The sequence below is a fragment of the Lissotriton helveticus genome, chromosome 1_1, assembly GCF_964261635.1.
Source record: "Lissotriton helveticus chromosome 1_1, aLisHel1.1, whole genome shotgun sequence".
NCBI classification, from domain to species: domain Eukaryota; kingdom Metazoa; phylum Chordata; class Amphibia; order Caudata; family Salamandridae; genus Lissotriton; species Lissotriton helveticus.
This window is the reverse complement of record NC_136057.1, coordinates 478,323,426-478,350,909: the sequence shown is the minus strand read 5'-3', so window position 1 is coordinate 478,350,909 and position 27,484 is coordinate 478,323,426. Positions and strand designations below refer to the sequence as shown.

The following is a 27,484-nucleotide window of genomic DNA, read 5'->3' as shown; positions in this document are numbered from 1 at the left end:
GCTGCTGTAGCAGGAATCAACGTTAACAATGCAGTAATGTCTGGAACCACAGGAAACTGTGGGATCACAATTTTATTAACCTCTCTAAGATCAATTACAAACCTATATACTGGAGGTTTTGTTGGGTCAGTTCGTTTCAAAATAGGCAGTACAGGACTATTACAGACATTACCTCTAGTTTCTTCTATAACGTCTTTCTCAATCAGATCATGCACTATCAGTAGGAGCGCACGCTCACCTTCACTAGAGATTCTGTATTGTGGAATTCGTGGAAGTTTGACATTTGCTTTCAAAGTTACTATATAGGGTGGAATTTCCAATAGACCTACATCATTAGGACCAGTCGCCCAAAGAGTATCAGGGAGTGAACGCAGCTCTGGTGGGAGCGCATCCATCGACAAGTACATCGGAGAGATTATTCTTGTACCCAACGTAAGCTGTACTCCTGCTGGAGAACAGTACAATGTCGCATATAGGCGTTTTAACAAGTCTAAACCAAGCAGATTTTCGTTACAACCTGTCGTCAAAATCAGGGGTGCTTTCAATTGACAGGGTCCAACAGAAATAGACAAAGGACCAGAAACAGGGTTATGAACAGGGGCGCCCGAAAAACCTACTGAAACGTTTGTTGAGCCAGACAAAGGTGCGCCAGGGAGTTTCGCATGTATGATAGAACTTTTTGCTGCACCAGTATCCAACAGAAACGGTTCGACTATACCTGATGTTGCTACTGCGACATAAGGCCCACTCTGATCTACTGGAACTGATACTACTCCCTCTCTTTGTCCATGGCTGTCCTAGTACTCACTTTGCTGAACTTCCTCACTAGCTTCATAATAGTCTTCAACATGATACTGTGGAGACCTATTCTGTTGGGCAGATTGTCCATTTCGTTGATCGAAATAATTAGAAGGGCGATCACTCGTCTGCGGAGGCATAGCACCTCTTCCTCGACCTCTAGAATTTTGCATAGAACTACCACGACCTCTCTGAGCAGCCGCAGTATTATTTTGCGTTCGAACAGGACACTCATTTTTGTAATGACCTTCCATTTTGCAATAAGCACATTGATTCCATTGGTATTGTGGCCTTTGAAAATTATAATCCGTTCTTTGATATGACCCTTGCTGCATGTTAGTCTGATTCGTGCGAGGCGGATAAGCTTGCTGTAAAAGTACTTTAGTTTTTAAATCTTTCGTCTTTTTATCTGATTTTTCCTTCTCTTCTTTATCCCTATTTTCATAGTACTGGGCAGTCGCAAGTATTTGCGCAGTCGTAGAGACAGCCCACGCACTTTCAGAATTCTTTAATTTACCACTAAGTTCTGGCAACAGATTGTGCACAAATTTATCAACAAATAATCTCTGGCCTCCTTCTGTGCTCATATCCTGACCACTATGATCCACGAAAGTCTCCTCGAATCTTGTGAAAAAGTCGGAGACGCTTTCGTCTTTCTTTTGTTTGCACGCGGACAATTTGTCCCAGTTAACGCGCAATGCTGGCATCAAGGTTTTCATTAAATCGATTATTCTACCAGGCAAATTAGCAATTAGGGGTTCTGGTTTGGAACCACCTATTTGTTGACCATCCGCTGCAATTATAGCTGCCCAGTCACCACCTAGGGCAACTGGATGATTCTCTTTACGAATTTTAGCCCAAATTGGTTGCGGTACTACATTACCAAATAGCAGATCTATGTCAGCAAGATTCAATACACAAGCGTCAACTGTTTGAGCCAACTCTTTGTAGTACCCTGCAGGATTTTTACGCGGATCTGGCAAGGCCTGTTTCACTGCTAATACTTCAGCTCGCTTCCATGGAATATGTATCCATACTCTCTGGAATTGGGCCGGAGCGGCTGCAATACCAAGGTTTGCATTAGCTTGCACAGCTTCACGCCAAATTGGTGGAACCTCTCTCATTGGGTATTGACGATTTTGTTTCGTACTACGTTTCTCTAACTCTCTCGGTGAACGAAGGGATGAGTCGGTCCTACAACTTAGAACCAGTTCCATCGCTTCTTTTATATTTTGACCGACTATCATACCTGCAGCAAACTCTTTCTGAACATTAATTAATTCTCCTAGATTTGATTCAGGGTCATCCTCTTCCAATTCCTTACGTAGAAGGAAACACATTTCATCGAACACATATCGTTGTGTCGGTTCATTCCATTGCATAAATGTATCTAATACATCTTGTACATTATATCTTCCAACTTTTGAAACCCATCTAAGAGCAGTGGAATCTAATATTCCTCTTTCTTCAGTACTGGGAAGCTGGCTACGCCTCTGCACAGAGTCAGAGGTAGGAGTCTTAATCAGAGTTTTATAGAAGGGAGATAGAATATTGGAGACAGAATCAGTGATTCTCCGACGAACAGAAAGTGGAGTCATAATATTAGCAGAGGCAGTAAATAGAGTAGCAGTTGGAACAGATAGATTAGGAACAGTAGGAGTAGCAGGCAAAATAGCTTGTGAACTAGCAGGTGTGAGCGACACAGGCATAGGTAAAGAAGCCGGCAACCCTGGAAGAGGGGTTGTCGAAGGAACATTAATATTGACCACAGGAGGTACAGGAACTTGATTCAGGGGAGCGGGAACAGGGACACCAGGTTGTCCAGCAACCGGTAATTGAACATTCGGTATAGGTGGAGCCGTAGCACCCTGTGCATACGGTGGGGGTGATCGTAACAAGTAAGACAACAGGGGATCCTTTTCAGGGTCCTCTACTATCTTAGCCGTACTCGATGGCAAAGCAGGATAGCACTTGTCTATCGCTAAATTACGCTCTCTATTGGCCACCTCCATCGCTTTTTCAGACTCGTTGAGTTGCAGCTGCTTAGCAGACTGTTCTAAAGTCAACTCTTGCTCTTTCTGTTCTTTCTTCAACTTTTTAATTTCTCTCTGTTTAGATTCTTTTCGCCAATAACGGAAAGAATCAAACATTGCCGGCCGGGCTTTCTTCTTAAACAACCTTCTTTCTAGATTATCGAGAACTTCAGGTTCAAAACTACCATGTAGTGGCCAACTAAGGACACCATCTTTCTCTGTATAGTGGATCCATACCTCGTTATAAGAGATAGGGCCCACACCAAATTTGCAATATAGATCATAAAGAGGAGTTCCAATCGGAGGAACCAAACACGAGTCCTCTAACTGGGAATCACTGTTGCAACTAAAACAAGACAACATACAATTTTTCCGACTTACCATTTTATAATCCGGAACACAGAACAGACAAAATACAAACAAAAGGGTGCGCACTTGAACCAAGAACTTAGGCCTACCAGAACTGATAAATGTATCGATACCTGAACTGAACCGAATGATTATCGTAACCAGAATAACCAGTGATAATCTTACAGAACTGAACTGAACTGAGAACTAAAAGGATTATCCAAACAGGAGCAACCCTCACAAAATACTTAACTGAGGTACTGAAGACGTCACCAAGGAGAAACCCGTCACGTCTCGCCGTACTAAGGACTGCACCTCGGGTCCAAGACAGGGCGACGGTCAAGGCAACGGACCACTGCAGCCGTCTGAACGGGAACCCTCGTGGAAGAGAACGTCGGGCCACTTTTGCGATATGCCGGGATCGATGAAGTGGGGCGCCTCCCTCTGAAATCTTCACACGAAGCTCCTCGAACTCTTCAGGCTTTTGGACCGGTACCGAATGACGTCGCCCCACGTTGGGCGCCAATTGGAGTTCTGGACTTTTTGGTTCTGTCCAGAGGTGTCAGGGATAACACCCGAAGACCCCGGAGTTCTACCTGTCTCGGTGCACAAACAAACAGAAACACGGGCTTCTCGATGGTGGCGTCAAAGACCAAAGGTTTATTACTGCAGGGACACAGAAGTCACAGAAACTGCACACGGGCAGTATCTAGGAGCCTGTTCAATTTGTACAAAGAGGGTTGTTCCTTATATACTAAATATTCTGCTTGGGGCAAATTCTTTACATGTTACCACAGTTCTAAACATTCGTGTCTTAAACAATAAATATTTGGCGTTGCACAGGAATCGTCAACAGTATCTGATGTCAAAACATTACGAATGAGGGATTCCCACTATTCCATCATAATCCCATGTCAATTTTTCATTCAAGACCCGGACCGCCTCATCGTAAATTTCGTTACCTCCCCCTAATAAAGGCCCAGAAGGAAAGGAGCAGAGCCAGGTGTAGAAGATAGAAAGACAGGATAAGAGATGTTTGTGGGTCGTAAATGGGCACGGTTACCAGCTTCGGCCGCCTAATCATGATCAGGCCAACGAACACAAGAACCAGTATAGCAGGACTGGCCTCAGGCTGGGGAGGCAGTTCTTGCCGAGTCATGCTGCCACAGCGTTGCTGGCCTAAGGTGCACGTGTCCCTCGCAAGGTGAATCGCCGGCTAAAGCCTACGTGTCCTTAATTGAAAAGAGGTCATTGCGTGTCCATTGACTATGTGAGGGCAAGGAATACAAAATGGCTTCCGTGTTCTAAGATGGATGCCATGGGTAGAACAGAAATGTGTTTGTAACTGGAGTGCTCTTGCTCGTAGCATAGCGAAAACACCAGGATATACTAAATGGATCATTTGCGGTTCACTGATACCAAAATTATGTATTTACGACAATGTTACAAACACGAGTAAAATCGTCACGGAACCTCATCACTATGAATCCTTCCTGAATGAAGTGAATCCACCACTAGCTAAAACCCTATACCGTAAATTTAGGTATAGAATACTCTTGTTAAAAAGTTGTGTTGCAAGGTGGAACAAAAACAGCGATGACAAATGTACCATGTGTAGTGGAGGTGGGAGGGAGGACATTACGCATGTTCTGTTCTTCTGCCCTGCCTACAAGGCCCAAAGGAAAAAGTGGATTAAACCTCTTTGTATAAACCTAGGAGTGCGGAGGTTCAGAGAAGCAGAAAGAATCCTATTAACAGATACGCGCCAGGTTCTAGTATTTGGCATTAGCAGGTATCTGCTTGCAGTGTATTTCATAAGGAAAAAAGCGGGAGAGAAAATATGAACTGTTCTAACTTTACTGAACACAGCTGGAACCGATTATGTCTATAGGAAATGTTTTCATAGTGCTTTTTAAAACTTTTTCAATTTTAACCAACAAACTTATTTTTATATTTCATATCGCGACTAACTCGATTAATCAAGACATATTGTAATACCCGTATTTAGTGTAGTACTGATGTATATAATGGTTTTATAAACACTTTTATGACTGTATTTTACTGTACTGCCATGTAATTTTATGATACCTTGTATCGAAAATAAAGCTAATTGAATTGAATTGAATATTCAATGCACTCTGCCTATATCCTTGGAAATCTTGGGTGCCGACTGCAGTATGAGCAGCTCAGTGGGTATATGTCTGTGTTGCCAAGTTTCCCACAGAAATGTACAAGCCCAAACACCCACCACCCAAAACTCCAACATTAGTTCCACCTAAATCTGCAAAATGTTCATAGTGTCAACAGCTGGTTTGTTCAATAGTCGGAGTCCTAATTACCATAATTACTTAGAATCTGAAGCACTGGGCAGAGTCACTGATGGAAAACCATTGAAGGAGCAGGTGATCTCTCAGGTTTTAAAAAGGGGGCAAGGTGCTGGAATGAGACAGCACTCACTAAAGAATGATCTCATATCTCAAAATTTGACAGACAGGGTCATGTTTTGGTTTAGTCAAGAATGTTGTTTGTTTAGTGTCTGAGGAAAACCATAACCTAAAATTCACATTTCTGTGCAACTTTGAAGGTTAGTGACTTGATTCTAAAGTTTCTGGATTCAGAACATCGGGCTACAGCGACCAGGGTACAATTAGAAGGCCAGGAGTGAACAGGAAAAACGTGTGTCCCTCAGGCGCTGACTTTTAGGCAGATGGAGGATCCTCAGAAATGAGAAAAGGTACCACACAAGTACGGTAAAGTGCAGTATCACCAAGAACCACGTTTTAATGCTTCTTAGTGTGCTTCTGGTCACCATGGATGCAGAATCCTTGTAGTTTCTGGATAGCATAGTCCCTTGAAATATCCTTGATGCAAGCTTAAGTCAACTTATCTTTCCTCGTTATCTGCCATGTACGGGGCCTGGGGCAGTTCAGCTTCCTCTATCTGCCATGATAGGGTGCAGCAGTACGACTTGTTCTAGAGGTAAAGCTAAACTCATAGGTAGTACTAGGTGCCTCCTAAAGCATCTCTTCCAGCTGGTGGCGACAAAGTCTCTTTTTGAAGCCTAGATGGATACAGAGAACTGACTTGAGAGTTGAGTATTCATTCTACTCTCAGGGTAGTGGTGAGAAGTGGGAACCAAAGTTTAAGTTTCACTCCACATTCCTCCATTCAGGAGGAGGTGTGTACGCTATCTTTCTTCTCTTTTTCTTTGGCTTTACTTTAGGAAGGTAGGGATCATGTACGTTGACCCTGACTGACCATGGCCAAACTCCACTTCTTGCTAGGCGACAATCTGCACAACACAGGAAAGTGGGAAATTTGGGCCTTAGTGGAGGGATAACTGGTTTAACAGGGGATGGTGTGGAATCTCTCCAAGGCCACCAGACACCTATTGTTTTTAGGCAGGAGCCTAAGAATGAAGGGTGTGCAGGTTTTCATATGAACAGAAGATGAATGTAACCTTTTGGAAAAGGACCATCAGGTGCAGACTCACACATTATGACATCTTATCGCACCATTTACACTACAAACTCCTGCTCCAAAACACTTCACATATTTTCATAACACATCAAGCACACACTAGGGAAGCCAAGCACAACAGATATGGTAATAGTGTCAAGGAAACAAACCAGTAGGTGCACTAGTCTTCTGCTCTAAGCTGTTGATGTGATGCATGTTGTTGCACTAGGAGCCGCCAGTCCCGTAAAATATATCATGCTCTGTAAACAACGTTTACCACGAAACTTTTTCCCCCGCAGGGAAATATAACGCGGTTGTTACAACGACCGCGTTATAATTCCGCACACGTTACTCCACAAGTCGGGACAACGACTTGCGGAGGGAGGAGAAGGTGTTGGATTTAAAATTCAACACCTTCCCTAGTGTCCGCAAAGACTGGAGTTGGAATAGTAAATTAGACTATTCCAACATCCACCGCCTCCCCTCTGCAAGTTGTTGTTCCGACTTGCGGAGTAATGTAATGTGGAATTACAACGCAGTCATTATAACGACCGCGTTGTAATTCCCTGGGAGGAAAAAGACTGCGGGATAACAAGGCATATTCAACTTGCTCTGATCAAGCTCGTCTCAATAGTTCCAGCATCAGACAGCTAAAGATATCCCCAGAAAGGACTCCTTGGATGTTTTAGTCGGGGTATACATCTATGTTTCTAATAATGTGTTTAATTCATACTCTTACATTAAGCACACTTTTTAATGTGTCTTTGTTTGTAGATCCTATGAGCCGTGTATGCTTGAAACCAAAGAACTCCAAAGATTCACTGAGCACCTATATAAACGCTAACTACATTAAGGTAAGTGGCAGTGCTTTGTTCACATCTGTAGTGTTCAGAATGGACATGCAAAATGTCATTTATATGTTGTGGACTAAATCGATGTAAAGAATGACAGTGTTCCTATGGGCATCTTCACTTTGTGCATCATCACTAGAGACCACATGCAGTAAACTAAGAGGATCACAAAGCCAGTGAATTTAGAGACCACACAACAGCCATTCAAAGCCTGTTTTCACCTTGAAGTTTAGAACAGTAATACTGACCTCGGGGTCAGGCTATTCCACATCAATCGTTTCTCTTCTTTCAACTGATCCTAGGCTGGCAGGAAATGCCCTCCCTGTCTGCAGCTGTGCGACTCTGCTCTTGTGAATGCGTTTCATTCTAATTTAAAATTATGTGTTTGGCTTGGAAAGTACTGTGTTTTTAATCCCGTTTATATGTGACGGGTCTATAAAGACGTCAATTCGATTACATTTCTTTATTGTATTTTGGTTTACAAAAGTTGAATGCAAATATGTTACGCGATTTCTGCTATAAAAAATTCAGATTACCTAACATTTCTGAAACACGGCACAGTAATGTTCTCTTTTAAAACCTCACTACAGATGTACCTATTTCATTTGCTTCTGCTAGAAGACACATTCAAATAAAACTTGATGTTATAAAACTGACACATGAATGGAATAAATACAGAGGATTCTGGAAAGGAGATATGCAGTTTCCAAAATTACTTTGTTTAGCTTTGTCCTGCCAGGCACCTTGCACCACGCTCATTGATAACAAACGAAGTCTAAAGTGCATAAGTGCTTTACACGCCTCTAATTCTTGTCAATAGTGTCCCCTTTCTTTGAGGATGAAATATTTGGCGCATAATTCATTTGGTTAAGCTAGGTTTGGCATACTGAAGAATGCCAGACTGCCCCTGAAATCTTCAAACCCCTTCCAAGCTGTTATAACATTAAGGTTGCCTAACACCATGCCACGCGCATTATGATTAAGCATTAACTTTTGGTCATTTGTAATGGCCTAAGTATGATGGGTTAGTTGTAGAAAATCACCAGCTACTACCAGCATTATTATTGAATCACTGATGTCATGTGCCAAAAAAAACGACTGATCAGGGCAAGAAGGCCTTAATACAATTCTTAAAAGTTAGATAGGGAGCCGTGGTTGTGGTAACCACAGACAGCATAGTCAATAAATGGCCGGCATGGAATCAATGTAAAGAATTTTCCAAAATGTAGTAGCCAGATATGTAGAGGAAGCTCAAAGACTAACTGGGTTAAGAATTTTTAACCTGCTCCTGAGCTGGTGTTTTCCCAAATAATGTTTTATGAGACAGACTGGAATTTGCTGTTCATTTGTGAAGGATGAGAAACCAGTGGAATCTAAGTTTATGGAGTAATGTTTTTAAGCATTTTACATTTTGGGATATGCTTCTTCGCTATAATTGTCAATAGAGTATTGACTTTGGGCCATATGTATCAAGATACCCATCTGCGATTCCCAAATAGCGATTTTTAAGAAATCGCTATTTGAGAATTGCAAATGGGTATGTATGTACAAAATCACATTTTTTTTTTAACGATTTCTTAGAATTCCTTAATTGCGAATCGCAAATTGCGAATCGCAATCAAGGACTACTTTCCCATTCATTTCTATGGGCCAGGAGGCCCATAGGAATGAATGGAAAGTTATTCTCAATTTGCGATTCGCAATTTGCTAATCGCAAATTGAGAATAATTTCAAGGGTGCAGGGGTGTCCAAAGGACACCCTGTTGCACCCCTGAAATATGCATGGGTGCACATGTGACGCACATACATGCCCTAAGGGCATGTATGTGCGTCACATGGCACTTTGTATGCGTCACATGGCACTTTGAAAAATGCAAAAATGTGCATTTTTCAAGGAACTCGCAACTTACAAAATTTGCGATTCCTTAATGCAATTGCAAAATAAGGAATCGAAAATTTTGCAATTCCTTATTTTGCACCAGTTTTGCTTAATACATTCCATTTAGCGCATTGCGAATGCGAATTTGCATGATACATTGTGCCCATAGTCATCTCCCAGCCATCAATTACTCTACAGATCCTGGCTCTATGCTCTTCTGACAGGATGGAGACGACTCATAGTAGTTTGAAAAACGCTTAAATGTGGCTCTGGAACGGATGTTGCCAAAGTGAAACCAAGTGTTTTTACGGGTACAACAAAACTGTCAGTGAATCTCGGCCTCTAATGAAGATGTTCACCTCATTTCAGTTTTACAGGCAGAATTAATAGCAGGAACTCTATTTCATAATCATTTAGTCCCAATCAGTTATTATTCCTCTTGTTTGTTTCGCAGTGAATGTGGAATCAAATGACCTGCGTTCTATCCAGAATGTTGAAACAATGCACCCATTTTTAAACAGGAGTTGATGTAGTTATGGCCCTTAGATATTAAGGAGGATGGGCAAGGGGCACTAGCCCTGCAGGATGCAACACGTTACTGGTATCTAAAAGAAAGGTAATGTCTCTAACAGAGTCTTGGCCATCACTGTTCAGCCCTGGGCTGGAAGATGTTAGGGATGACAAATGCTAGTGAGAGGTTTAGAATTAACAATATCAGCACTCCAACCTGCTGTAAATATCTAAAAAGGAAGTTCTTCTGGGCCATTTCTGTCCCCTTGTGGGATCTTAAACCTACCTCCCAGTTACCCAGGATATCATTGGACTCAATAGGGTATTTATGCCAAGCTTTAATAGATAAGTAAACAAGTGGAGTACAATGATTCCATTTTTAAAATGTGAATGACCAAGCCTTAGACTTGTTCAGTACTTAATTTTAGCCGGTGGTTTCCAGTGCTTGACACCTGCACTTAATTGCAGCAATATGAACTTATGACATCTGCTACCTGGTGGCGCTGTTTGTGCAATTTAAAGATGAGCCGAAAAACAGTTCTTGGTTAATTCAATATACATCAAAAGAACTAATACCTGCCACCCAAGCCATTCATAAAGTTTTGGCTGCCTCAAACAGTCTAAAGTGTCACACTTGTAGCAGTTTGATGGTTAGTAGTTATGTGAGTACAGTGGCAATGTGTGGGCAAGCTACAGTGGCCTCCTGACGAGGGCCCAGCACTTATATTTTTTTTAGAAATTAAGCGCTGGACTTGTGGCCAGATTTCTGAGGTAGCAGAGAAAACTTAGCGCTAAAAAAGAAGATTTCAAGTATCTCCCACTATGGGGTAGTTAGTTCAAGCAGTCGAGGTTCACCTGGAAGGAGATGACGTAATGAAAAAGAGGACCCTGCTTCATTTACCCGAGTAGAGGACTGCAGCCTGGCTGGCTTTCATTTGTACAATGATCTGGAATTGCTTCTCGAGCATCAGGCTATCTGGTCTTGTAGTTCCAGGGACAAAAGGAACAAGCAGGGTATCTTGCCGACAAATTAATACACTACTGGACTGGACTGTACTGAGGCCTTGGCTAAACTGTCTGGTGCCTGACGCACACCGTTTTTTCGTCCCATGGGAGCTTTCCTTCTCAGTCTTAGAGCTTAGGACTGAGCAGGAAGAAGGTATCGAGAATCGGATGAAATATGGACTCTAAGGAGAGAAAGCGCCCCCCCCCGTTTGTAGTAACAGAGCAATTGTGAAGAAGGATTCAGCAGGTCAAAGGGACTGGGCTTTGGCAAGCCCCTTAGGATGCAGGGGCAGAGACAGGGCTCGAGTCGGGGTACCACGCGGGTGGATGGTGTCCCCCCACTTATTTTACCGGGAGCTTGATAACTGGAGCAAATGGAGCTACATATTCATTCTTTGACCTCTCTGGGGCGAGATCGGAGCTCAGTCAGAACGCTGCTCACACGCTGGCTTCTGTGATGCAATCGCATCTAAGGGGTGGGCGAGGGGAGGCAATGAGTCTGATGGTGCAAGCCACCTTTCGTGACTTCACTTCCTGTCGTGACGTCAGCGTCCCCCCACTTCTTTTTTTAGGACATGTGCCCTGGGCAGAGAGTACTGTCTCCCCCTTGGATCTATGGCTATACACAATTGTGTGTACTAGCCTGGAAATTAGAACTGCTTCACGCTCTGTGAAGCACCAAACCGTAAGGTCCTGAATCTCATCAACAGCGGTTCAGAAGAAGAGATTTTGGTGACACTCAATATTGAATCATTATAAACAAACATCCCCCAAGTATTAGCTTTGATGGTCCTTAAAAATTGCTAAGCACATGTACTGAAATCAGACGTGCCTTAGAGGCAATGTGTATAGTATATATGCAGCACTTTAAAGCAGATATAAAGCGAAACCACAACACCAAAAAGATCCCACACCAACTAAAAAATAGAGCAATATGTAATAAATTATTTGAGCCAAAATGACAAATATCCAATCAACAAAACTGGAAATATGCAATTTTAAACATAAAAAAGGATAAAACCAGCTGGAGGCTTACTATAATAAAATATAAAAAGAAATATTTACTGCCAAAGCAGAATACTTTGCATCTACCATGCTCAAAAGTTCCAATAAATCCAGGGACATCTTCAGGATAGTGAGAGATATGAGCCACCCTGACTGTATTAACAGTAAAATCAAACCCACTCAGGAGTTGTGCGAGGGGCTGGCTCTCTTCTTCCAAGAAAAAATTAATAAAATCGTGGAAGGCCTGAAAGATGTGTCCCTATCCAGTCTGTCAGACCAGAAAAAGGGGACAACTTATGACAACTGGGATGGTGCTTCCAAGTTGGCTGTCCCTGGGACTACTATGAATAATTTCCCAATACCTTCGGAAGAGGAGTTTGCCCGAGTGGCCCTAGGAATTTCCTCAGGCTCACCCCTGGATCCTATCCCTCACAAGCTGGTGAAAGAACTTGGATCAGAGCTTTTCCCCATCCTACGTCAGCTGTGCTACCAATCTCTCAATAGTGGAGTGGTACCGCCCAACTGGAAGAAGGCTGTTACACGCCGCTCCTGAAAAAACCGACATTGGACCCAGGCTGTTATAAGAACTACAGACCAAAATCCCTCTTGCCCTACCCGGTTAAGATCGTGGCGTGCATGGATAGTAGGGCATTGTCCCTCTTTCTGGAGACAAACAACAAATTGGCAGAGGAACAATTTGGCTTCAGACCAGGTCACGGAATGGAGACAGCCTTGGTGGCCGTTTTAGACAGTCTTCGAATGCGGGCGGACAGGGGCCAATCGGCAATTCTAATATTGCTGGACCGGTCCGCCGCATTCGATACGGTCAACTGTGATATTCTTCTCTCAAGGCTGGAAACCCTAGGGGTGACGAGTGTAGCACTGAGCTGGATGTGCTCCTACATATCTGATAGATGGCAAGCAGTAGTGCTCCCTCCATATCAATTGGATTTTGTAAAAAATGCGCACGGGGTACCGAAGGGGTCCTCAATCAGCCCCATTCTGTTTAATGCATATATGCGACCTCTGCTGGGGATTATTAAAATGCATAACATCAGCGTGATTAACTACGCTGATGACACCCAGCTTATGGTGTCCCTAGATGGTGACCAAGCGGACTCATTGGACAGCTTTCATGCCTGAATGCAGCTCGCTTCAATTTAATAGTTAGAAAACAGAGATCCTACAATGTAAGGTGGGGGGGATCTCCCGAGAACTGCCAGCTAATTTCTGGCCATTTACCTCAGATGGCTCGCTGACATCAGTGAGCACTGAACGCAATTTGGGGGTTAGCTTCAATGAGAAACTGAATCTGGAGTCCCATGTCAACAAACTGGTGGGAGGTTGTTACACTCTCATCCGAGGACTTCGGAAAGTGTTACCACTGTTGCCAGTCCAGGCACGAACCACGGTAGTCAGGAGTATTATATTGAGCTGCCTGGCCTATTGTAATGCCTTGCTTCTGGAATCTCCGGGCTATCTGATTGCCAGACTCCAGAGCATCCAGGCGTCAGCAGCTAAGCTAGCCCTGACTCAAGCACGCTGCCCCTCGACAACACAAGCACTGGCGGAGCTGCACTGGGCTCCCAGTAGCCCAACGGATTTTGTTCAAATCCCTGTGTATAGTGTTCAAAGCACTTCACGGACAAGGACCCAAGCTGCTCCAATATTGGTTCCAATGGTAGAAACTACACGTACCCTCCGTTCCTCTTCTGCTAGCCTTGCTAGGATTCCCAGGATAAAGAAAGTAACCCTGGGGGAAGAGCTTTTAGCGTGGCAGCAGCCTGCCTCTGGAACTGTCTTCCCCTGGAAATCAGGAGTATACAGAGCCTGACGTTGTTCCGCAAGAGAGTTAAGACCTGGCTTTTCCCTAAAGTTTGAAAATCTTGATTCAACTTAGTGATATGATTCCCCTTTGTAGCTGCCTCTTTGATATTTAGTAGCTTCTCTTACCGGTTCTTCACTATGTCTCAGCGCCAGGATGCCCGCAGGGTTGCAGTGCGCTCTACAAATACCAAAAATAAAATAAATAAATAAACATTGAAGATCTTCAGCTGGGTACAGCTTGGTTCCAGTGGCACATTGAGCCCAGGGCCCATGTCTGGGCATAGGCACCACATTTAGGGCATCAAATGCAGAAACAAACAAGGTGATGCATTGAATGCTTGAATTATTCTCGGTCACTGGCAATCGCTCGAGCTGGGCCTGGGTTCCTTGCGTGCCTGGTCAGGGAGGACCTGACCTGGCAGCTACACCCATCCATCTGTGGGGGGACTTTTAAGCTTTTTGTTTCTTAAAACTGGCTGAGGTAACTCTTACTAACCGAATTTGTGGGAGATTCCTGCTCTGAATTTCATGTCACCCAGTGAAGCACTGACATTTCCTCTTCTGTATTTACCTTTAGCGTCGGGTGAGTGTATATACAGGAAGTATATAGACTTGGTTTACATATCTTTTGGTCCCTACAATATGCATAATTAACATGGTGACCACATTTTTCTACTACAAGCCATTTCAAAATAAGATTCTTTGGATCTGTATGAAAGTAACTTTGAAGGAACTCCCCTTATTTGTTAGTACTACCTTGTATTTTGAGTCACTAATATGAGTTTGCACTGTTTCACACCACTGACGGTACCTTTTCATTTGACATAAGCTTCGGCCTTGAGCCTTTGTTCTGAAGAGACCTATAGATTTTCTCTGCCAAAGATCAAAATGTTGACCTTTTCCCCAAACATGACTATTCTCAAAGGGCTTTATGGACTAGACAACTCTCATTTATTGTGAATTTTTCGCATTTGTTGATGTGCTGTCTAGTTCGGTGCATACCTTTTGTGTTCACTAATTTTTCCAGTACACTGTGCCATTTCCACTACATACTGAATTGTATAGAGCACATGTCAAACGAATGAAAAGCAATTTTGAAGAAACTGTCTTTACATGGGATACATTTTCGTAACTTATGTTTGATGCGGATGCTATAGATTTGCATTTATAAATTAAATCTGAGATCTTATATTCAGCAGGATTCTTTCTATGTGTCAACCCCTGTTTTTTGTTAAGTAAGTCTCAAGTGGTATTCTTGAAACAAGCAGAGCTAATCAAACACAGTATAATTGTACAACCAAGGCCCAAGTATAAACATTATACAATGTTTGCAATCAGTTAAGTGTTTGAGAATGTTTAGTGATCATGGACCTAAATCGGTAAATAGAACAATCTGCAAACAGAAAAGACAAAGCAACAATGCAGTACAAAACAAGGATTCAGTATCTAATGTACGCAAGCAATTACTCTTCGTGAACCTCAACAGATATAGACACTGTCTGCATCTGATCAAATATGAATAAAATAAATTAAATGATATGGACTCTGTTGATCAAAATGGATGATCTTAAAATCTTACCACCAAAATGGGATACTGTACATCTTTTCACTTTTAAATGTTCAAAAACCTAGGTGTTCGTTTAATCAATCAGTCAATCAACATTTTTATTGCACAGCACTGTCACCCCTACTGGTAACTGGGCGCTGAGGGTGCCATGTCTCTGTTGAAAAGCCAGGTTTGAGTTTCTTTCTAAAGTCCGCCAGGGAGGGTGTTGCTCGGAGGTGGAGTAGCACCAAACATCATTTGTATTCAATTAAACAGCAAACACAGTAGCAACAACAGTGTTCAGTGTTATGACTACCTGCAAGGTAATTGGAAAGCTTCTTCGAGTTCTGATGCAGTGGATGTATGTCAACCTCAGGCTGCAGGCTCACTCAAGTTCTTGCATTAGAGCACCTAGGGCTAAGGGGGACCCCAAAGGTCCCAGGATCAGGATTTCTTGCACCCATCTGGTGCTGCCCTGCTGGGCTTGGTAAGATTAAGAAAGTAAATAATGAAAAATATTAAGAGGAAAAGAGAGAAAAAAAGATGGTGAGCAGAATGGTGTACTTCCCAGGCTGAGTAACCACCGTCTCAACTAGTAAGACGGTTGAATAAGTCTCTCACTTGCCTTGTTTCAGTCACGGGTGCAGGTATCGTGGGGGGAAGGGGGGGTGGGTTGCGGGGGAGGGAATCAGCAGATGCTTGTGAACATAAACTTAAATCCATGGCTTTATTTCTCTCTCTTACACTGAGGTTACAGGTGGGTCAGACTCTCTACAGGTACTGGACTCTGTGGGCTTGCTTCAGTTTTCTTGATATACAAGTTTACCAGCAGCAGGGTTGGCAAGCAGAGCTTCAATAGGGCACTGGCTTCATCCTGGCCAGAAGGGAGTAGAGAACACTCAGGCTGCAGGCGTTGGATACAGTTTCTACAAAAAGGGGTCCATGCAAGATCAAATCTACAATCAGGTTAAGGAGTTAAAGGGCACCTCAGCTTCTTGTGCCAAAAGTGGGATCCAATTTCTCCTCTCAAAGAAATATTCTCTCAAAACTACCTGTTAGCAAGGAATGAGCAGGGAGAAGTTGGGTGGGCTTGACCCCTCTTAGCTGCACTCATACTCCATCTTACAAACTCTAAATGTACCTCATGACAAATATTTATTAACGTATACAGGAAATCCTACCTTTCGGCATATGAGTCATGTCTGGATGTATGACATTACAACACATGCTTTTACCACGCATGCCTTTACAACGCTGTTTTTACAACGCATGCCTTTACAACGCATAGTGCTTTGGGGCGCTGGATAGTGAATAGTTTAATTTACTATTCCAACTTCAGTCCCCATGGATAGTAGGGAAGGTGTTGGATAGTAAATTAAACCTATTCCCAATCCTAGAGCGCCCCCAGCGCAATGCGTTGTAATGGTTTGCGTTGTAAAAGTTGCATCGTAAAGGCACTGCGTGGTAAAAGTTGTGTTGTAAAGGATGTTTCCCGTCATGTCTGCACTCCCTTATAATAAATCTCATTGGCTTTCTCATTAATATTTCACTCTCCATTGCCACATCTTCCAGGCATTCACAATCTCCTAATTGTTATACTGTCTTCAGCAACTTTGCATCAACATGTTTACAGTGTGCTCTGGTTCTCTGATAGCTAGATTCATGCTGAATAAATGGCAACAACAAAAATATATTCGACCGACAAATATAATGTATCTAAATATGTGTTTTGTATTTGGTATGCACTATACAACATGTGCAAATGAAAAGGTGGAATAATGACACTGTTTGTGGCCACCTCTTTCTAAAATTTGTTTTTTTAATGTTTTGCAAAACTCTAACCATGACTTCACATATTTTTCTCGTTTATCCTAAATTAGGGTTATGGCGGAGAAGAAAAAGCATTCATTGCCACCCAAGGTCCGATGATTAACACTGTGAATGACTTCTGGCAGATGGTTTGGCAAGAAGATGCCCCCGTAATTGTGATGATTACAAAACTGAAAGAAAAAAATGAGGTATGGTGTGCTCACTTGAGAAGCATCATTGTTTGTGGGCAAATAGGCTAGCATCAAGCCCACTCAAGAATGGTTTCTTTGTACGCAGTGCGCTTACTAGATGAAACATACAAACATTGGCTAGGACAATAGGTCTGGCTTTAAAGGAACGTTGCATGGTAATGTGAAGCATTACCAGTAAATAGTATGGGGATGGATATGTATTTGTTTGTAGTAGAAGAACTGTAGAATAATATAGGTGTAGGTTAAAAGGTCAGGTGACAGCTGCACTGTTAACCAGACCGAAATATCAATGTAGGTTAATGATAGCACTCCTCCCATATATGATCCTGCCAAAAAAAACACCATAAATCATCTAGGGCCAGATGTAGGTAATGAAGATTTACCGATTCTAAAATACCAAATTTTACAGATTCGGTATTTTAGAATCGGTAAATGGGTTGTAGGTATTTATTCGGTAAGTATTACCGAATTGGCCCATAGGAATGAATGTGAATTACCGAATCGGTAAATACCGATTCGGTAAAATAGGGAAACATTCAAGGGTGGCAGGGTGTCACATTGACACCCTGTTGCACCCCTGAATAGTGCTTGTGTACACATGTGGCACACATACATGTCCTAAGGGCATGTATGTCTGCCACATGGCACTGTTGAGAATGCACAGATTTGCATTTTCAAAGGTATTCGGTATTTACCACCAACTAACAGTTGGAGGTAAATAACGAATCCTTAGAGCACATAAGCACTCTTAAAAGTGCTTCCTACATGCCATTTACTGATTCGGTAAATAATGATTCGGTAAATACAGAATCGGTAAATACCAATTCGGTATTTACCGAATCATCCCCTACATCTGAAATGGCTCAATACCGGTTGGTAAGCCTGAAATTTACCAAATTTCGGGATTACCCACCGGTAATGGGCCACCTACATTGGGCCACAAGTCATCTAAGACACTTCAATAACATTACAATGTCTTGTCTGTGCCCTTGAAAGTTCACACTCGGACAATTGGATAAATAAAATGGTCACAGCTGTGTCGAGGACAAGCAAATTTTTTGTGTAATCACACACCTTCTGCCTAATCAAAACTGGCACTCCTGGCTCCCACCATGTGAGTGTAGCCACAGCCCCTCTCTAGTGATGCTCACATAATTGTCATGCGACAGCTGCCTGTCAAGCTAGACCATAAAAAATGGTACCAGAGGCAGTGCTGAGGTTATCAAAGGATAAGGCAATAACTACAGGCTGCCCTTGACTATGGCTAATTATTATCCATGATACATCATTGGTAAAAGCCTCCAGAACAACCATTCTTCTAACCAGTACTTGGAATGGAAAAACAGAGAGTCTTCAAATTGTAGGGATAGGTTGGGTCAAAGGGGTTGGACTCATAAATGGCAGAGGCGTCATGAGGAGTCGAGTCAATAGCAGTCAGTCTATCATCTGCAACTACCACTGATGTATTCATTCAGGATCTACCACAATATAAATAAAAATCTACTTAATACCATTTCCACAGAAAAACATAGCTAAATTTCATTTATGAAACTGCCCATTTAACTAAAAAAGTAAGTGAAAAAAAGGAGATGGGGCGCAAGGGGATAGGGAATGTAAGGGCAGAGCTTAAGGAGCAAGGGGAAAGGCGCTATATTGATCTCTTACAAAAATGTGAGGACAAAAGATGTGGGGATCGTTGGGGACCCTGCAATTATTTATGTTTTTACAGAGGGGGGATGGAGACTGGGGTGAGTGATTTAGGCCATACATGGTCAATACAGGGGAAGCGGTATAGGGCTAATAGCAATTCTCCCTTTTACATCCCCTGTCCCTTGTTTACAGAGGAAGGAGTAAGGAGGCACACTAAGTTTTTGAAATGAAAATGTGAGGTAAAATGCAGGAGGATTAGCGGGGAACCTGGCATTTAAAATAGGGGGCATTCCGGGACAACCACCACAGGCGAACAGAATACAAGTAAAATAGGAATAAGCTCCAGAAGGCATTTATTGGGTTGGCTTCGCCGGGCATGGTAAGTGTAATAGTTGAGAAATTAGATGAACGTGTAACATGAAAAAGGCTAGTAACAACAGGTTGAGTCAGGTTAGGTCACCCTTGAATGATAGAAACAGCTGAATTGCAGTAACAATTTTGCTGTCAGCTATCCAGAATGATGTTGTAGGTGAAATAGAACTGACAGTTGTTGATGGTTGGCCAAAGATTTTCCGAGTGTCTTCCATGAAGCGTATGATGGTAACTGGATAGACGTCATAGCCCAGTGGATATGTGAATTGCTGGTGCTTACCTTCTTCAGCCTGTGCAAGGCATTTGTTATTCTTCAACATGAATGCCATAATTTGCCAGGAAATGGGTGACTGTGTCCTTTATGGTTGCTCTAGAAAGTTAGGGGCAGAGACTATGTCATGCAGTTTACTCTTGGTTTCCTGCCAGGCCTTCATCAATGCTCCATCACTGGCAGGTCTGCCTCTCATGCATCGATGTGACTCATCAGCGTGGACTATTGGGTCACTCCCTTTTCTGCTTGGTGCTCAGGTGTGCACTTTCTTCTGTGATAAGCGAATGGAGGCTCTTGGTGATCTATTATCTTCCGATCATGACAATATGGCTTATGTAAGATGTCTATCTTGGTGGTAAGTGGAAGGTTAACTTTGAGTCAGGCATCTTTTCTCTTTCCTCCTTTTGCAGTTTGTGACACAGTGTTGTGTGCCTTCATGGTATGTGCGCTCCATCATCACTGAGCTATGGGTCAGTGAGTAAAGATGTGCTGCAGCAGGGCCTGTAGTACTGGGGCCTACCTTTAGATGTGGGGAGCACACAGTGTGCTGACTGGTCCATAGTTTTCAGTTCAAGCGGGCAAGCCTTATCTTTCTAGCACTTCTTCTAATAATCTCTTTATTTTCATTATGAGGCCAAACTCTTTGGGCCTGGGAGAAACCTGCAGCCTCCCAATGATAGGCGAGGTGATGGGTAGAATAAACAGCTTTGTGGTGTCAGATTTGTGGGTTGGGTACACTCTGTTGTGTCTTCTGTGTACCAGTCTTTTAAGGCTTAGAGGCATTGTCTGTCTCAGTCATTCAAGCCTGTACATCTGTGGCCAACTGGCACACTGTGAGAGCTGTTGTGCCTACAATGAGGTGTCTTTACCACTACATTTCTTTGCAATGAGAGTCTTTACAATGATTTGCCATAGGGGAAGTGGCGTTAGACTTTGAAGTACAATGCTTTCTTACTGTTGCACAGACTGGAGTCGGAATAGTAATTGATATCACTCCAAAGTCCAGCACTTTCCCCTAAGGCAATTTGTTGCTTGTTGTAAAGACTTGCGTGGTAAAGGAATGCTGTGGTAAAAACAGGTCATTGTAAAGACCACGTTATGAGGCCATGCATTGTAAATGCTTGTGTGGTTCCGACATACAATACCAGTGGACATCTGCCGGCTGGTAGTGTGTCTAGGATGTGGGGCATTTACGTTGTGCAGGATCCATGTTCGTCAGCATAAGAGGCTAGAGAGCTGTGGCATTACAGCCCCACCTCCACTCATTAGCACCGGTGATTCAGAAGGACTAGCAGGTGCAGGCAGGGTGTGCAACACATCCACTGCCATCCTGTCTATCGTTGCCCATGAAGGAAAGAGCAGATGGCACTGTTGCAATGCTTGCCTATAGGGCTAATAAACGTGACTGGTCGTGCTTTTACAGAGACTGCTTTAGAGTCTTTGCAGCTGGGGCACATCAATTCTGCCCCTACTAGACCACCAGTGAGTATTTGAATTGCAGGGAGTCATGGTGGGCATAAACCTGAGTTTCCCTGCTGTGTGTCAGATGTATGTAGGCTACTGCATTGTTTGACTCATGTGGTTTTAAGCTGCAGGGGCACCAGCTGGCAGGTATCATGGAGCAAGGTGTTGGGACACAGTGTTTTTTCTGAGGCAGTTTGGAAGGGCTTAAATCTATAGCCTCTGAAATGGGTCTATACAAATCAGGTAATGCAGATGGGTGATGATCTTTTCTGGTAACTTCGGGCTGGTCACTGTTAATGGGTGGCTTAGTCTTGGTATTCACCTGATAGGACCCCACAACTCCGTGCTTCACTCCAGTTGGTCTTGGAGTGGGAGCTATCCATATTCACTGGAGACTAGGTTGAAGCACAAGCTTGAATTGATTTTCAGGGGGCTATGAAACAATGAGGTCTGGTCAATCTTCTTCCCAGAGTGACTCTATTCAACAAGTGATGATGCTAGATGAGGACTGATACTTCCCTGTGGACGTTTTTGCCAGCAGGTATAATCAGCATAAAGCCATCAGTATGGTGAGTACCGAAGGCAGTTTGTGCAATAAATGGCATGTCTACTTTGGCCAGGAGCAGCGCTGTGTGCACTGTAGCAGATCTCAAGTGCAGATCTCAGGTGCTGGGGTCTCAACATGTTTCCTTTTCTCCTCCCTACAAGGTACTGTCAAGTAGCAGGTGATGGCTGGTTCATAGATTTTGCTATGGGAGAAAGGCCTGTCTCAGTAAAGGCCTCACAAGTCCCTTCCTGGTAAAGATCATATACTCACTCACCAAAAACTGGAAAGATCAGCAGCATCGCTGTTGGTAGGCAGTGGGAGGTCGCACACCTACTGTAATACCACAGCCCCAAGGAGGCATCATCATGCCCATGGCTACAGAAAGGGTTCAGCCACCTCATTGCCAATGAAATGCTGTGGGCCCTCATGGCAGCAAATGAAAGATGCAGAGACCGGAGTACTGGGCATAACAAGAGTAATGGCATGTGTGGCCAGCTCCCTTCTATTGGCAGGATAATCTGCTGACTCTGGGCTGGTCCTCTGGTGGATGAGTGTGCATTATTGTAATGCACACTCATCCAGTGTGCATTCACACTCCCAGATGAAGGAGAGGAGTCATCTGGGAGAGGAGTCTGTAGGTATGTGTCCTCAAAACACTAAAATAGATAAGGCCCTGTTGGCATTTGCTGCTAGGGAAGACAGAGGCATGTTTGGGGATAAAGGACACAGCTACACATCAGTGTAACTGAAAGTTTATTAGTGAAAAACTGCACCCTGGAGTTTCAGTAAGATGGCAAGTGAGACAATGCACATATGATAAAAGGTTCTTCTTTTGCAGAGCCCGACATGCCTTTTATTCCACCAGTCAATTCTCTGGTGGGTTCAAAGCCTTGGAGCTTGGTTTTGAAAAACCAGGACCACTCCAGGTGCTTCTGTCACTTTTCCCAGCTGCCTGATGATAATTGCAGCAGGCACAGGGAAGCTGCAACAGAGAGAGGGAGTGAAGGGAGAGATAAAGCTATCAGAGAGGGAGAAGAGAGATAGGAGAGAAGGGGAGCGAGAGAGAATGGATGGAAGGAAAGAGATAAAGTGAGGAAACGAAGGGAGTGGTGCTGGTTTAAGCATGTTTTCCAGGGCTGCTTTTGATTCTCCAGTCAGGCGCAGTTCTTTTTGGACTGATTTTTTTGTCTTCCTCACAGTTCTAACACATGTAGTCCTTTGGGTGCCTGTACGATAGCCAGTGGATTGGCAGAGATCACAAACATGAAACTGCACTGAGACCACATTGATCACCGCCACAGATGACATCAGAACTTGCTCAACAATGGAGAAACTGTGCTCCAGATACTCCTCAACCAATCTGAAGCGTTCTACACTGTCTCCCACAACACCCTATTCAATAGACTCTACAGCATAGGCCTACAACAAGACACCCTCAAGTGGATTGTCTCCTTCCTTACAGGACGCACATAGAGCATTCATCTGCCGCCCTTCATGTCAGCACCCGGAAACATCGGGTACCACAAGGATCATGCCTCAGCCCCATACACCTACATGACCGTCCCTTGCAGACATCATTATATTCTTCGTGCTCACCATATTCTTCCATGCTGGTGACACTCAACTGATCCTCTGACTCACCAAGGACCCCTCCAACACCAAAACCAACTTCTTCCACACCATGACCAATGTAGCCTAATGGATGAGAGACAACTGCCTCCAACTCAACTCTGAAAAAGCTGAAGTACTGATCTTTTGGAAGAACATCTTTGCATTGGACCACAGCTGGTGGCCGGAACTCAGACCCTGATCTACCATGCACACAACCTCTGGATCATCCTGAACAGCCAACTGACTATGAAATGACAAGTCAATGCAGTTGCTTCCTCCTGCTTCCACACACTTCGCATGCTCTGCAGAATTTTCAGATGAATCCTGACCAACACAAAAAGATTGTCACCAGCCACCTCAACTATGACAATTGCCTCTATGCCCGTATCCCCACCCAGCTCCTCAGACGACTCCAGGCCATACAGAACACTGCAACCAGACTCATCATGGACCTCCCCAAACGAATCCACATCGCCCCCACCTGAGAGATCTCCATTGGCTCCCCATCCAAAAAAGATGCCAGTTCAAAATCCTCATGCAGGCCTACAAAACCCTCCATGAGCTGGGACCTGCCTAACACAACCATCGACTGAACTTCCACCAACCAACTAGACACCTCCGGTCCTCCTCTCACATACAATCCCGCATCCGTCCCAGCCGCAATGGTGGCCGTTCCTTCTCCTACATCGCTGCAAAGACATGGAATGACATTCCCCTCCAGCTCAGTACAAGATCCCCCCGAGTGATGGTGCACTTTACAAATATATGCATAAATAACATTTTCAAAGTGCACACCACATTAACTGGCCTTTAGTAAAGGGCAACATAATGAAAGGACAATATTAGCAGGAATTATGCGCTGACACCTACCATGGGAATCCCACACCTCTTCCTCATGTGCTGAGGAAAAAGCTCAGAGAAGTGCCATAATCTACGACAATTCTTTATAGATAGCCTTTTCAACTTGTGGGAAACGGCTCTCAAAGATATTCAACAATCAGGCAAGCTTTGACCCCCATGAGACTTATTAATGGCATACTGTTGACGTGCTCTGAGATTATAGATGTGGAAACTTAATCCTCAGCAATTTCATTGTTATGGAAATTAAGACATCTGGGACCATCCAAGTGGTCACGCTCTGTTCACTTAAACTGAAAAAAATAGCCAAACCTTGAAAAGGAAAACATTGCTATGTTTGGTATCATGATTACATTCTAATATGATCATCATCTATAGCTCATAGAGCTGTAAGGAAGAACACCCTTATTGAGTATGACTTTGATATGAATACCAGATTTAAAATGTTACTATTCACTATTCTTACATCACAGAAGCGAAAATCAAAAGTTGTTTTTCACTGTAGTGATGTCAGTCGGGGAATGCTTCGCATCCTGGGTTTTTAGGTCTCGTCTGTGATGCATGCCTCCCGTTTGCAAGGTATATTGAATACAGAAAGGAGCTTGTAGCCAACCATTGCTTAGCATTTGTTGGCTTCATTATCACTCTTATTGATGCCTTCTAATTGGTCAGCGCAGGCCGGCTTCACTTCCTCTTCTTTCGGTTGGAATATGGACCAAGTACTGATTGCTTCAAGGGAATATCTATTGGATTTGCCAATTCAGGAGGGAGCCCGCATTACTTAAGAACTCTCATTTTGCTGTTGACATATTTGGTTTGTGCACCCACTGTGTTTACAGGAGGGGAAAATAGAATGGTCCGGACCACAGAAAACAGAGGAGAGACATAAAGTAAGGATGGTCTGCCAATGCCTGTTTCCTCCTTGTCCAGGTCTTGAGATGCCCCAGTGAAGCATTGGTATAGTGGATGACAGTCATTTGTGTAACATCAAGTGATGGGAGCCCCTGCGGAGTATGGTGAGGACCCCATATCTCACAAATATTTATCACTTAGATAGAATTGGAGCCCTCATCACAGGGACTGCAGGGGGCAGCTTTATGCCCCTGATGGCAGTCTGTAGTCTTGCTTGTCGTCGTACTCCCATATAGGGTCTTCAGAGACACAGAAAAGGTGGAGGAATGCTGAAGACACCTGGCTGGCTGGAATTTTCTCTCCGTGCTGGCATCGCATCTCAGAAAGATACCATGAAAACAGTGCCAGCTCTCCACTCTTGAATTGAGAATGGGGAGCAGTGCGCTGGATGCGGCGCATGAGGTAAAGCCCAGCGGGCAGACATGAGGTCTTCAAAATATTTAGACAAGGGGGGGATAAACAGAGGGAGTAGGCAGAGTGGAAGCTGCTGGCTATTTTTTAAATATTTAGTGAGACGGGGTCTACTAAAGATTGTAGCAAAGGGCGGCAAGACAGCAGGTATAGGTCAGCCATAGCAACTTATAAAGCCGAGATAAAGACTGCCCAGGCCACCTACTACGAACAAAAACTATCTCAATCAACCAACCCCTCCAGAGAATCGTTTGTCATTGTTAAACAGCTATTAAAACTTTCAGATACTAAAACTGCGCCCGATCCTTCGGGTGAATTCTACAGTAAAATAGCAGACTTCTTCCAGTCTAAAATTCAAAACATTCTGAAACGTATCCCTCTCCCGGACACTCCTCCTCTACCCCAACGCAGAGACTCGGAACATAACGAAAACCATCCTGGCTTCGAAATCCTCACCCCTCTCACACAGGAATCTCTCCTTCCTATATTATCTGCTGTGAAAAGTGGGTCCCCGCTTGACCCCGCACCACTCAACATACTCAAAAAAGTTCTAACCACTATTGCTCCCTTCATTACCCACCTAATTAACATTTCACTAGCAGCCGGCTCAGTTCCTGCAGAATGGAAAAATGCTCTGGTCAAGACTCTTCTAAAAAGAACTCATCTTGACTCTGCGGAATTGGGCAAATACCGCCCCATTTCGCTTCTCCCCTGCATCAGTAAGCTTCCAGAAAAACACGTTAACAACTCACTTTCAGCTTTTCTGGAATCCCAAGGTCATCTTCACTCATCCCAAACTGGCTTTCGGCACCATCAGGGAACCAAAACTGCCCTTCTTTCAGTTTCTGCCATTATACTCCTCGACCTCAGCGCAACCACCATATTTTGGTTCACCGTCACAAGAAGGCTGGATTCTCAGGATTAGCTCTGGCATGGCTACAGTCTTTCCTAGAAAATAGAAATTTTCAAGTTTTTAAAGGAGACACCTTCTCCAAACCCCTCTCCCTTTAATGTGGAGTTCTCCAGGGCTCCTCCCTGAGCCCCACTCTCTTTAATGTGTACATGGCCCCGTTGCCGGATATTTTATCCCCCTCTGGGGTCCACATTGTCACATATGCAGACGATACTCAGCTGGTTGTAGAACTAAATCAGACCAAACAGTCACCCATTGACCTCCAGTCCTGCCTCAAGGAAGTCTCCAACTGGATGTGCCTCTCCCATCTGAAGCTAAACGGTGACAAAACCGAACTGATTGTGTTAGGCAACCAGCTGCGTTTCAAATCAAACACCATGTGGCCAGCATGCATGGGTCCAGCCCCCATCCCTACAACTGAAATAAAGAGTTTGGGAATCTGGCTTGACCATGAACTTTCATTTAAAACCCAAGCATGCAAGACCGCTGCAGCATGCTATGGCATTCTTAGAACGACCCGGAAAATCCTCGCCTTGCTTCCCAATCATACCAAAAAACTTCTGATCCAGGCCCTGGTCCTGTCTAGGCTAGATCTTGGCAACTCTCTCTATCTTGGTGCCCCTACCTCTGTCATCAACAAGCTACAAGTTGTGCAGAATTCAGCGGCACGACTGCTCACTGGTACGAGCCGCCGATAATCAGCTAAACCCGCCCTTCGATCCCTCCATTGGCTCCCGGTACAGGAGAGAATCCACTTTAAGGCATTGTGTATTGCCCATATATCCCTGAAGGGAACTGGTCCCCCTCTCATCAAGGATCTAGTCAGACCCCACAAGGCCTCTAGATGTCTCTGCTCGGACGATGTCTATCTGGCAATGGACCCCAGAATCAGAAAGTCCAGATCGGGGGGCCGCCTCTTCTCCTACAACTCCTCCAAGCTCTGGAATTCCCTTTCAATCTCCTGGTCTTTCAGAAGCAATTGAAAACTTGGCTTTTTCCCTGAGTATCCCCCCCCCCCCCATCGTAGTCCTGCTGCAGCGCTAGGATGCCCCCGGGTAGCCATGCGCTATATAGAAGCCTTTCCATTTCCATTTTTTCTAATTTTATTTTAATGATGCAGAAATGGTCTTAAGATACTGGGGTGGGTGGGAGGAGTATATTTTTTTCTTTAGGGCACAGCATGGGGGACGAGT

At 43.9% G+C, this 27,484-nt stretch overlaps 1 protein-coding gene across 3 annotated transcripts in view; it reads left to right on the top strand.

Moving 5' to 3' along the window:
• PTPRR (protein tyrosine phosphatase receptor type R) overlaps positions 1-27,484 on the top strand; it is a 962,385-nt gene that overhangs the window by 749,499 nt on the left and 185,402 nt on the right. For all 3 annotated transcript variants that reach the window (XM_078673920.1, XM_078673919.1, XM_078673921.1), the window contains 2 exons: positions 7,413-7,492; positions 17,142-17,279. In XM_078673920.1, coding sequence (XP_078530046.1) covers positions 7,413-7,492; positions 17,142-17,279 — 218 coding nt within the window. The remainder of the gene's footprint in view (positions 1-7,412; positions 7,493-17,141; positions 17,280-27,484) is intronic.